At 42.4% G+C, this 12,285-nt stretch overlaps 1 protein-coding gene across 6 annotated transcripts in view; it reads right to left on the reverse strand.

Annotated features, from left to right (window-relative positions):
* nid2a (nidogen 2a (osteonidogen)) overlaps window positions 1-12,285 on the reverse strand; it is a 53,265-nt gene that overhangs the window by 30,184 nt on the left and 10,796 nt on the right. For all 6 annotated transcript variants that reach the window (XM_086067351.1, XM_086067350.1, XM_086067348.1 and 3 more), the window contains exons 6-14: window positions 9,401-9,533; window positions 7,982-8,308; window positions 7,137-7,245; window positions 5,721-5,760; window positions 5,522-5,631; window positions 5,304-5,437; window positions 5,089-5,200; window positions 4,706-4,906; window positions 4,397-4,627 (exon numbers count right to left, since the gene is read on the reverse strand). In XM_086067351.1, coding sequence (XP_085923477.1) covers window positions 4,397-4,627; window positions 4,706-4,906; window positions 5,089-5,200; window positions 5,304-5,437; window positions 5,522-5,631; window positions 5,721-5,760; window positions 7,137-7,245; window positions 7,982-8,308; window positions 9,401-9,533 — 1,397 coding nt within the window. The remainder of the gene's footprint in view (window positions 1-4,396; window positions 4,628-4,705; window positions 4,907-5,088; window positions 5,201-5,303; window positions 5,438-5,521; window positions 5,632-5,720; window positions 5,761-7,136; window positions 7,246-7,981; window positions 8,309-9,400; window positions 9,534-12,285) is intronic.

The raw sequence follows: 12,285 nt of genomic DNA on the forward strand, positions 1-12,285 counted from the left end.
TTTTTGGGCTACATTTTTTTTGCTTCAATTCAATGGACCTTGGGGCAACATAATAGAGACAAATTGGTATACTGTAGTTGGAGATGGCCTCAGCTACTCCCTAAAGAGCAATAATATTAGTCGTTCTTCGCAAAGGATAAAGAATATATGCCTCTGAGTGTCGTCATATTATTTGTTTCTCAAGGTACCATTGTATTTACAGTTTAGCATTTGTATTTTGGGATGACACCTTTTCGCTGATTTTTATATATCTACCATCATTCACTGAATACGCCACTCCTTATCCACTGTTATTGTGCCAAGTTGAGGGGCTCCATTTAGATAATTTTAGTGCAGAAAAAGAGCCGTAGGTGATAACAAATCTTATTGGCTGGGGAAGGGACCCTGTAAAAGTGCTAAATTCACATTGAGTTGACCTTTGAACTATTTAGTGTTAAGTACTTAGAATGATTATAGCAACAAGGCTAAGTAAACACGTCAGACCAATTCCCACAGGATGGCTTTCTTTTAGGAAGTGACTTCCTTCGTGTTCCCAATATTCAACACATGGTTGAGGTTAGACACACACACACACCCACACACAGTATGATGAGTGAGCGGATGTGTGTGAAAGGTTCCCTCCACCATGACCTCACATTGACCATGTGTTACAACATGAAATGTTTTCTACGTCTCAACTACCAATTGGCACACCAGTTCAACATTACAAATACAAGACAAGTTTTATAGCTCCAATGTGAATGCTAAGAGAGGTGGTCACTGAGCTGAAATGCTGAATAGATGAATTTCTCAGTTTCTGGATCCCATCTTAGCCTGATTAACTGGTGTAAATGGATGTCATGTGCTGCTAGTATATGGATCAAATCAAAGAAAAATCGGACTGGATGCTTACTTAGTGTTTTGGATGCACTGGCAGTATTTTTGTTTCTTCTTCTTCCACAAAAAGTACAATATTTTTGGAACCACTAAGAAAAAAAAAGTAAAAAACAAAAAAACAATAGCTTATATTTCCCAAACAAGTTCAAGAAGAAGAAAATATTTTTTTCTGATGCACTGCACCCACCAGTGGTTCTCAAACCTTTAACTGAAGTACTACATATTTAAAAAACAAACAATTTAGCCCTTTATTGCCACCATCATAACCAACTTTAAAATATAGAACTGAACTTTATTAACTCATTCACTGCCATTGACGGCTATAGACGTCAAACATTTATTTAAACTATTTTTATTAGTTTAACTTTTTAAGTTAGTTTAACAAGAGTATGAAAACCTAGATATATTTTTTAAACATTTAGAACAGATATAAAATTTGTGATTAATCGTGAAATAACTAGTGAAGTCATACGATTAATTACGATTGCAAATTTTAATCGTCTGATGCCTCTAATTTTTAATAATCTTTTCTTTTTTAATAAAATTAATGTTTCTTTTAAGAAAAAAATATAAAAAATTAGGGGCGTCGGGCGATTGCAATTTTTAAACGTACTTAATCGCATGACTTCACTAGTTAACTTACGATTAATCACAAATTTTATATCTGTTCTAATACACACACAAAAATCTAGGTTTGCATACTTTTGTTAACAAAAGTAGGCAAAAGTGTAAAACTAATAGAAATAGTTCAAATGAATTTTTTACATCTGTAGCCGTCAATGGCAGTGAATGAGTTAATTATTCAATTAAAATGTATCCTCACATATAAGTTAAATTAAAAACTGAACATAAGCAATTGTCCATTAACTTAAAATATATTGACCATCAAAGCTAAATACAGCTTAACTGAACTTAGACAGTGATCGTTACACGTACCACACTTTGAGAATCACTTTACAACAGCATTACATTTCCACATTTAACCGCATGGTACTCCGCATTCACAGTAGAGTGAGTCAGACATGGTTGGTACACAGACAGAAAATCCCCTGCACACAGACAATGACGCTGAGTCCAGATTGCTTCCATCTCCTGAGGCCAGAGCTTGATGCTTGCTTCTAATCAAGGCACGTCTCAAATGTGGACATGAGAGGGTTACGTGAATTTGGACAGACACAAAAGGGGGGTGGATTATTAAAGAGCCTGTCAAGTGAATTCTGACATTTGTTTTTAAATACATCATACAGGTTTGAAGATGACTGCTGAAAAAGTGCAAAGACAACTAGTACTAGTACTGAATTATGGCGATAAATAGTACAGTATTAAACTGTTTATCACCATTTCAGTTTTCCAGATTTTTTTTTTTTAGTCATGGCTAAAATGGTACCAATAGACGCATTTCCACCATATCAGAACTTAAGCGACTGGTTTTCTGGCGCAATTGCAAGTTACTTAATTATCAGTACTCGGCCTAAGTATTCTGGCGTGAGAGCTTGCTGGTGGCTAACGGCTCTTATCGAAGCGAGGAAAGACTCACGACCACCTGGTGGGATATATTCTGTCCAATGGAGACATTAAGAGGATGCATTTTTTAAATTTCATTTGGGATTGTTTTAACCAGTTCAACTTGGCAGAATTCTTAACAACACTCTGCTCTGTGATGTGTTGAGTTTACAAAACATTTACTTTTATTGCAGCAATCATAGTTGAGAAATACAACAGCAACAACAACATGGCCCTAATTTGGACACACACAACTGAACAGAACAAGATTCTTAACTTGAAGTTAGCAAAGTCAGGACAGACTAAAGTTTGAATTGAAATTGCGCTACACACTCAAAGATTTGTACTGATAAGTTAACTGACTGATGAACAGCTTTGATTGTATAAACCCATTAAATGGGGGGGGGGGGGGGGAACTTGTGGAAAGCATGTGGATGTGCTGCAGCTGGTCCTGTCTGACAGAGACCGAGACGTATAATTCTTGTAAAGACTGCACACTGCTGGCCCACACCAAAGTTGACATTTTCCCATTTAATAAATAAATTCCTCCAAACAGTGCTCATTACATTTGCACTGACAGCTACAGTGCATTTTCATCAACGTTGTTTCGCAACATATGATTATACTGTGTATATATGAAGAATTTCTCATTTTCCACTTCATAATCTACAGTATGAGAGTGTAGAATATGGTACTGATCCAGATTACATTTTTTTGGCCTTGGAGGAGGCCTGTGCTCTATTGAGTGCCATTCAAGTCAGTCAAGTGATTCTCATGACATCACAGGGAAGCTATTCTGCCCGGCAACCCACCCCCTTCCTTAAAATCTGTCATTGGATAGGGTATTATTTCCCAGAGTGTGAGACCCCGCCATGCACGCGCACGTACACAGTCACACACATAGACACACGCACACACAGCACTTAGCCCATGTTTACAAAACCCCTGATCCCCAAAAGCTATTCCAGCTGTGCTTTGAGTGTATAACTGTGTGTGCTTGCAGGCCTGTGCATGTGTGTTTCTTCATAAAATTTATAATCAATGTGACATCAAAATGACAAAGACTTGGTGTGCTTGTCATCTGTTGGAAGTCTCGCTGTTTTTATTATCAGCTCTGATTGAATTGATTGAAAATTTCGACAACATTTGTATGATATGGGGCGCTTTTCTGCTGCAGACGAGGTGCCAGAATAATCGCTAATTCAACAGGCAAGACAAATTGAGACAAGGACAAATCACATTTGTGTTTCACAACAGCAGGCTAAACTAGGAACTAACCTGCTAACTTGAATCAGTAACACTAACCGCCAACTCCAACTAGCAATGTGACAAGCGGCCGGCATTTTAGTGTTTCTTCCGTGTGTGTGAATTCTCCCTTGCTGTGGAACGGGCAGAGCCCGACATAGACTGCCATGTCGATCAACCAATAGGCGAATAGTTCAACCCAAGACACCCTTAAGACAAGCCCCTTCATTTGAATGACATTTCATGACGCATTTCATGCTGACAGCGTCTGCAGCATGAAATAAACAAATATGAGAGCAGAGCGTTTTTATTTGTTAATTGACATTTAATTCTATTTATTTCCACATTTATTTTTACTTTTTGAATCTTTTATTATTTTATTTTTTTCACGTATGTATCTATTTATTTATTGTCATTTATATTTATTTTACTGTATTTGAATTGTATTTTATTGTATTTAAATTATATATTTTATATCTGTTTTTTATTTTCAATTTAAATTAATTAATTTATTTATTTATTATTTTTGGCATTTTTGGTCCTTCATAGTTATGAAGGTGGTTTTTGTAAAGATTTTTTTATAGGTGATATCACACGAAAACACTACCCATAAAAGCCTTTTTTTCTAACACACACCAAAAAAAAAACTAAATTTCTCCAGAACCCATCATCTGATTTTCAAAATTATATGGTGAGTTAAAAAAATGCAGCCAATTTAAAAGGATTAAGTTAAAAAAAAAAAAATCTATTTGTAATTTTTGTGTCCACTAACCTCCAACTGGGCTGATCTTGTTGGTGATTGCGTATCTCAGGATGCGCTCCTCCTTCACGTACATCACAAACACTCTCTCCATGGTGATCTGCAGGGTCTCCACAGGCACAGCCCGACTGTCGTGTCGACAGTCACGGAAGGTGATGTTCTGTTTCAGCTGGAACGAGAAGGATTCGGATCCTCGGTCCGGTGAGACCACGGTGAACTCTCTCACGGAGCTCGAGGTGGCAACTGGAAACAAAAACACAGGTGCTTTTAAGCAAACGGTACACCTTAGAGGCAGGTGACTTAAGTGGTCGTCGTGGTTACGTGAAGGGTAGTAATGGTATGTCTCCTTAAAAGGCTCCATGGTCACTTCAGCAGCGGGAGGTAGGAAAGGTACGCTGCCGCTGAGGACAGTGTCCACAGTGAAGTGGTTGTTCTCATCGAGGCCTCGTCCAGTCTGCTTGACTGACAGCCGCTGGTTGCCAGGGTAAAAGACGAGTTCGGCGTGCCGAGTGAACTCAGCCCCTGGGAACCATGAATAGATTATTGAATAGCAATTATTATATATAAATATATTGTATACAAACAATAGGCACTTTTGGCCGGCGGAAAGAAAGACTCTCTGCCTTGCTCAAAATGATACCTGGGATTTGTTTACTTGCCTACGGAGAGAGTTCAGTGCGGCATCATTGCGGAAAGTTCCATACCTGTTGTTTTGAATCCTGCTTGGCTATTGGGCAGCTCCAGAGCAAACAGCCATCCAAACAGCTCTCCGATTGGAGCAGCCGGCATCAAGGCCCAACCCACTGGCTCAGGGATCTAACCAATCACATCGAGGCCAGCAGACAACCCAAGAGATGAATTAGTATATGTATGGTAGATGACCTTTCATTGATTTTAAAGTGACATGAAATGAATTTACCTCACTGACAGCTGTGTAAGCCCTCCCATCTCCCACCACAATGTAAGCATGCAGGTCAATGTTGTTGAGCTCCACGGGAGTCAAACCCACGGTTACTGTTCCACTCAGCTTGCCACTGACGCGCTGGGGGGCCGCTGAAGACAAAAACAACATCAGGCTCGGTGTGTTTCGCTGAATTAAAAAATTTGGCAAGCGCACAGTGGGAGCTGACGACTGACCCTCAGGCAGGCAGTGGCGGCCATTTCCGTAAAAGCCGGGTCGACAGTGACAGCAGAAGCCCGTAGCATAGTCTGAGCAAAACGCATTCTGAGAGCACTGCTGCTGGAACCTGCGACAAACACAAATCAATAACCGAAACTGAAACATAACAGACAGACAACATCCCATATTATTATATGGTTTGTAACAGGAACATACCTTGCACATGTTTCCTTATTCTCAGTGGTGTAGTGAATCACTGAGAAACAGAAAAAAAAATGAAGATTTAGTATCTGTACTGTATGTCATGTGATATAAAAGCGCAACAAGTGCTTGACTTTACGGCAAATATAAAGTATACTGTCGACAGAAAGGAGGAAGGGAAAACATTCTTCAAACACACACACACATATTGGCATGCGTCCACGCATACTGTATATACAGTATGCAACACTTGGGAGACAAAACAGCTGTTGCAGTTGCTGCAACCCACACCATGACCCTCATCTCACAGGCATGTTAAATGCTTCAATACTGATCTTTAAATGCTGCTTTAAAAAATTGCAATGTAACCAAATACAAATACTTCATTACTGTACTTAAATAGGTATCTGCATTTTAAAGGGGAACTCAACCTTAAAGGTATACTTGACACATTGAGCCATTTTCAGCTGTAAAAAGTTCATATTTTTCCAGAATGAATGTGAACTTAATTATTTTTTTCATGAACAATTTATACCTTTAAAAACTATTTTTTCCACTTGCTGTCGACTGAAGATGACATAACCTGTGCTGGCCAAATCCAGAAAACAGGTGAGCCATGATTGGTCGTTACCTACTTCCTCAGCACAGGTGATGTAATCTTCAGTCGACAGCAAGTGGTGGAAAAACTCGTTTTTAAATAAATAAATAATGAATTTATCATTAATTAATTAATTCTGGACAAAACTTATAACTGCTGAAAATGGCTCAATGAGTAAAGTATCCCTTTAAATATTTCTTGACAATAATATGGTATATATGGCTTTCTTATTAATTTTACATTTGTGGAATATGAGTTATACAGCAAAATCCAGCCGTTTTTATCCATCTCAGCAAGCGGCCATTTTGCCACTTGCTGTCAACCTAAGATGACATCAAGGCTGCTCAGGGCTCATGCAACGACCAATCACAGCTCACCTGTTTTCTGAAGCTGAGCTCTGATTGGTTGTTGCCTGAGACCTGAGCAACTATGATGTCATTTTTACTCGACAGGAAGTGGCAAAATGGCCGCCTTCTGATACTGATAAAAACTGAAGAAGAAGACGAAGAAGAAGAAGACAAAGACAAAAACAGGATATTGGAACAAAACAAGGGCTTGGGTTTTAAAGGTAAAATCCAAAATATCATTGAAATAGCATTCCATCATTCTATACCCAGAAAATTTGTATTTTGTGTGTGTGTGTGTGTGTGTGTGTGTTTCACTGTGAACATATTCAAATTTATGGCAAGGGACGTTAAAACACACGTGGTAGCGGCACAACAGCCGTATTGTAGTACAGCTGCCGAGGCTGAGGTATCGTTTCCCTCCACTTCCTCTCAGCCATCCTCCTTACATACATTTACGACTCTGAGATTTCTGTGAAGGTGTCTTACCTCCTGTGTCAAAGTCAACATCTTCCTCCACACTGACCACGTGACCTCCAGGGGACAGGGGTGGCTCGTTTCTGTGAGGGGGATACAAATCTCCCACATCCACAGGAATCTATAGGAGTAAAAACGTTGTTGAGCCAGCACATTAAACTCCTTTTTCAAGCAGTCCTTTACAGGAAAAGCAGTATGATTGAGCAGCAACGTCATGTAAAGGGAAGGCAACCCAAAGAAGTTATTTTCAATATGTTCTATGCGTCCTCCACTCGTGTAAACATGGCATTTATATTATTTTGTTTGTGGAACATAAACAAAGCAGCAAAAAACATCTGTGACCCCCCCCCCCCTCCCCCAATCTCAGTGGGCGGCCATTTTGCCACCTCCTGTCGACTGAAAATGACATCACAGTAGTTCAAGGCTCAGGTAACCACCATTCACGGCTCACCTGTTTTCTAAATTTGGTCATGTGACACTCGCAAGGTGAGCCATGATCGGCCGTGTGATGTCATTTTCAGTCGACGGCAAATTGCAAAATGGCCGCCTCTAAGGTGGATAACAACAGGCGGATTTTCCTGCTTAATTCATATTCCACAAATGCAATATTAATACAAATATCATGTTTAGACTAGTGAGGCTGCATAGAATATATTATTGTAAAGCATTTTTGGGGGTTGACTTGACTGATCTGTTGAAGGGGGGGAAATTCCAAGGTTTTAAGGAGATTAGATTACACCACAAACAAACAAAAATACAGAGGGCGAAGCAATTACAGTACTTGTACAGGGAATGACGTTATATACAGGTTACCACAGATAAAGAAATATTACCAGAATTGGCTCTTCCAGTTTTACCTGTGGTTGTTGCTCTGGAGACCACGGAGCACCTCTATCTGGAATGGCTTCTTGAAGAGGGGGCGGTGCATACTGCCTCTCCACCACCTCTGAACCGTGCCTGGGCTCAGAAGTCACAGGCAAATCTTCAGCGCCACGCGACACCTCGGACGCTGACAAAGGAAGGTCAGAGCTTTCCGGCTGGAGAGATTCGCCAGCGATCACCGGCTGGAATTCCATATCTAACGCTGTCAGGGGGAAATCACTGTCCTCCTCTTGATGAGCAGGGTCAAAGTTGCTGTTGCCTGTGTACTCCTCAAAGTCATTGTACTCGGGGGTTGTGGCGCCCTGGGAGGAACAACCACCAAGGAATGACAGCTCGCAGAGGTATCATGCATTATATACTGTATGATGTACGATTTGAAGACCCTGTAAAGAGATTTCCTAGGGGTTTGCATCTCTCCAATAAAAGACAATTTAATACGAATGAGAGTATCCACGAAGACAATTGGACACGTATCTCGATACATGGGGTGCAATACGATTAATGATGATATGGTGGAACATTTCAATTCGGTGGGATTACGGTTCGATTTGTCAAGACATGAGGCCTTTGTGGTTATCGAGCACAAGTTACGAGTTACTTAGTAGGCTATTACTTGGCAGAAGCCTGTTAGCTTGTGAGCTAGCTGGTGTCTCGCTAGCGTCTCTTATTGTGGCGTGGAACGTCCCATAACAAACCAGTGGGATATATTCAAGCCACCAGAAGCTTAACCGGGTATATTTTCACGGCTCAAACATGTATTGATATATTTTAACATGACATTATGCTTTTGTCACCAGTGCTTCCTTTATCACCCATCACTGTGTACTGTATTCCCTGGTTAATTAGCCCTCTCTTGACTCACACAGACAAATTCACTGGTCCATGTGTATCTATCTTCGTTCCCTCCTCACCACCACTCACACACTTTTAGGATGTTATGAGCATTTTTTTTCCTCCACCTAGCCTACGCTATAATGTAATATAATGTATTATCTAAGTATGTACCTACATTATTTTGTACTGGTCTGTAATTGCGGCTTTTATTTTGCTTTGTTTCACTCTTGCTTTCTGCAGGCAGGTTGGCACTGCAAATAAAACATCTGTTCTCAATTGCCTTACCTGTATAAATACATTGAACGTTAAAGGGTTAACAATTAAAATAGACAAATGTAGGTATGAGAAAATGTGTGGGTATTTGATTGACAGTTGACAGCGTTCAGAGCAGAAATAACGATTGTTGAAGCCTTATCTTATATTCAGGTGATTGGCGATTTTTTTTTCTCATTCAAATTTGACAGGATTGTTAACAACACTCTTCTTTGTGATTAGTCCATTTTAAAAGGTACATTTATTTTTATTTTACAGGAACTTTAAAAAGAAGAGAGAAAAATTACCAGAGGTTGATCATGTTCTCTTGGGAGAGGCGTAGGAAGGACACCACCAATAGATGCTGGTACAATGTTGTCAAAAGAATAGCGGTTCCCAGTGTGGAAAAGCCAAACGCCTGGAATTCCAGTGTTACCAACCCTTGAATGAGGGGGAAAAAAAGAGCCATTTGAGCAATGCAATGAATATTTTCCTTGAACTAACAGTTTTTGCCTGAGCCCCGGTTCCACAATAAAGTGCACATCATGTTCTGCACACCATCTTCTATTTAAGTACACCATTGTTGGGATGGGTACAAAGTGTCAACTACAGTTTAACATAGCACCCCTCGGGTGCAGCTAAACAAACAAGAGCCCATTGAGTTGTCGACGGATAATGGTCAATTGTATGCACCATTTGATTTAAAAAAATTAAAAAAAACTACAAGGAGAGATGACTCAAAGCCATTTGTGTGGTTGTCAGCAACTGTAGCCTGTTACCACACAATTTTACGAGTCCCTATACATCACTGTTTCAAGGTTAAATAAAAACAACAGCCTCGCTCACTTCACATTCAAGCAATGGAATATGGACTGGACGATTGGGACATCTGGAAGTGAACATAGAAGAAAGACTGCCTTTCTGTGGGATTTTTTTTGTTGTCCATTCAAGAAGAACATTTGTGAGATCAGAGGTGTACTGATGTGGGCTCGCAAGCGGTTCTAGTTCATCCCAAAGATGTTTGATGGATTTGAGGTTAAGGCTTAGGTCAAGTTCCTCCACGCCAAACTCGTACCTTTATGGACCATGACTCGCAACACTCTTAAAAGGAAAGAAGTTGGGTTGGTGGCGGGCGGAAAAGTGGGGGTGTCTACGCCCTTGACCACGACTACAACTAATAATAATAAACTGGTCAGTGGTTCTATAGAGCATTTTAAAACAACCACTGCTATTTTCTTAAGTTGGATCTCAGGGGCAGCAGATACAATGAAAACCGCAGAGGCCCCAGAATTGAACCCTGTGGAAGACCGACCATACGGTCCGTTGTATGAGTGAATTCATATTGCACTTTCTTTTTTTGCTCGACATAGTTAGTATGAAGGAATTACAATAATAAAGAAATCACATGACGTACCATCACAACAGCTACAAGTTGACTGCTGAGCACACAAAATTCCTTGCACCACGTATAGGTCAAGCAATGAAGCGTAAGCACCTGTAGCCAACGATGGCCAAGCGGCGCGTACCATCACGAATCAATTGAGTGTGTGTCTCAACCTCCACCGAATCCCTGAGACCGACTCACCGAACCCTTTGGGTTCGATCGAACCCGGGTTAAGAACCGCTGTTTTATATGGAGTGGTGCCTTGAGATATGAGTGACCGGATAGGAGTTTTTGCTTTGACATTTGAGAAAGAAAAAAAAATTTGACCTAAACTCAGCTCACTTCACAACAGCAATAGTTTGTCATTGTGAACAAAGCTTCAAAAAAGAGGCTTTGATATGTTTAATGCCACTAATTGAAAATTAATGTCAAACTAAAAGCAAAGAGAATTGCATATTTTAAACAATCACATAACTTAGTGGAGACCAGACTCGAAGGACCCCAATGATGCATACAAACTTTGGATTTTCGTTTCCCTTGCCCGGACGCGGGTCACCGGGGCCCCCCTCTGGAGCTAGGCCTGGAGGTGGGGCTCGAAGACGAGCGTCTGGTGGCCGGGCCTACACCCATGGGGCCCGGCCGGGCACAGCCCGAAAAGGCAACGTGGGTCCCCCCTCCCATGGGCTCACCACCGGTGGAAGGGGCCAAAGGGGTCGGGTGCGCAGTGAGCTGGGTGGCAGCCAAAGGCGGGGGCCTTGGCGGTCCGACCCTCGGCTACTGAAGCTAGTTCTGGGGACATGGAATGTCACCTCTCTGACAGGGAAGGAGCCCGAGCTGATGTGCGAGGCTGAGAAGTTCCGACTAGATATAGTCGGACTCACCTCCACACACGGCTTGGGTTCTGGTACCAATCCTCTCGAGAGGGGCTGGACCCTCTTCCACTCTGGAGTTGCCCACGGTGAGAGGCGCAGAGCAGGTGTGGGCATACTCATTGCCCCCCGGCTGGGCGCCTGTGCGTTGGGGTTTACCCCGGTGAACGAGAGGGTAACCTCCCTCCGCCTACGGGTGGGGGGACGGGTCCTGACTGTTGTTTGTGCTTATGCACCGAACAACAGCTCAGAGTACCCACCCTTTCTGGAGTCCTTGGAGGGTGTGCTGGAGAGCGCTCCCCCCGGGGACTCCCTCGTTCTGCTGGGGGACTTCAACGCTCACGTGGGTAATGACAGTGAGACCTGGAGGGGCGTGATTGGGAGGAACGGCCCCCCCGATCGAAACCCGAGCGGTGTTTTGTTGTTGGACTTCTGTGCTCGTCACGGACTGACCATAACGAACACCATGTTCAAGCACAAGGGTGTCCACATGTGCACTTGGCACCAGGACACCCTAGGCCGCAGTTCGATGATCGACTTTGTAGTCGTGTCATCGGATTTGCGGCCGTATGTGTTGGACACTCGGGTTAAGAGAGGGGCGGAGCTGTCACCACCTGGTGGTGTGTTGGCTCCGATGGCGGGGTAAGATGCTGGTCCGACCAGGCAGGCCCAAACGTATTGTGAGGGTCTGCTGGGAACGTCTGGCAGAATCCCCTGTCAGAAAGAGTTTCAACGCCCACCTGCGGCAGAGCTTCTCCGTTGTCCCGGGGGAGGCGGGGGACGTTGAGTCCGAATGGACCATGTTCCGTGCTTCCATTGTTGAAGCGGCCGATCGGAGCTGTGGCCGTAAGGTGGTTGGTGCCTGTCGGGGCGGCAATCCTCGAACCCGCTGGTGGACACCAGCGGTAAGGGATGCCGTCAAGCTGAAGAAGGAGTCCTA

Source organism: Leptonotus elevatus, chromosome 2, assembly GCF_054856555.1.
Source record: "Leptonotus elevatus isolate MCC_2025b chromosome 2, RoL_Lele_1.0, whole genome shotgun sequence".
NCBI lineage: Eukaryota > Metazoa > Chordata > Actinopteri > Syngnathiformes > Syngnathidae > Leptonotus > Leptonotus elevatus.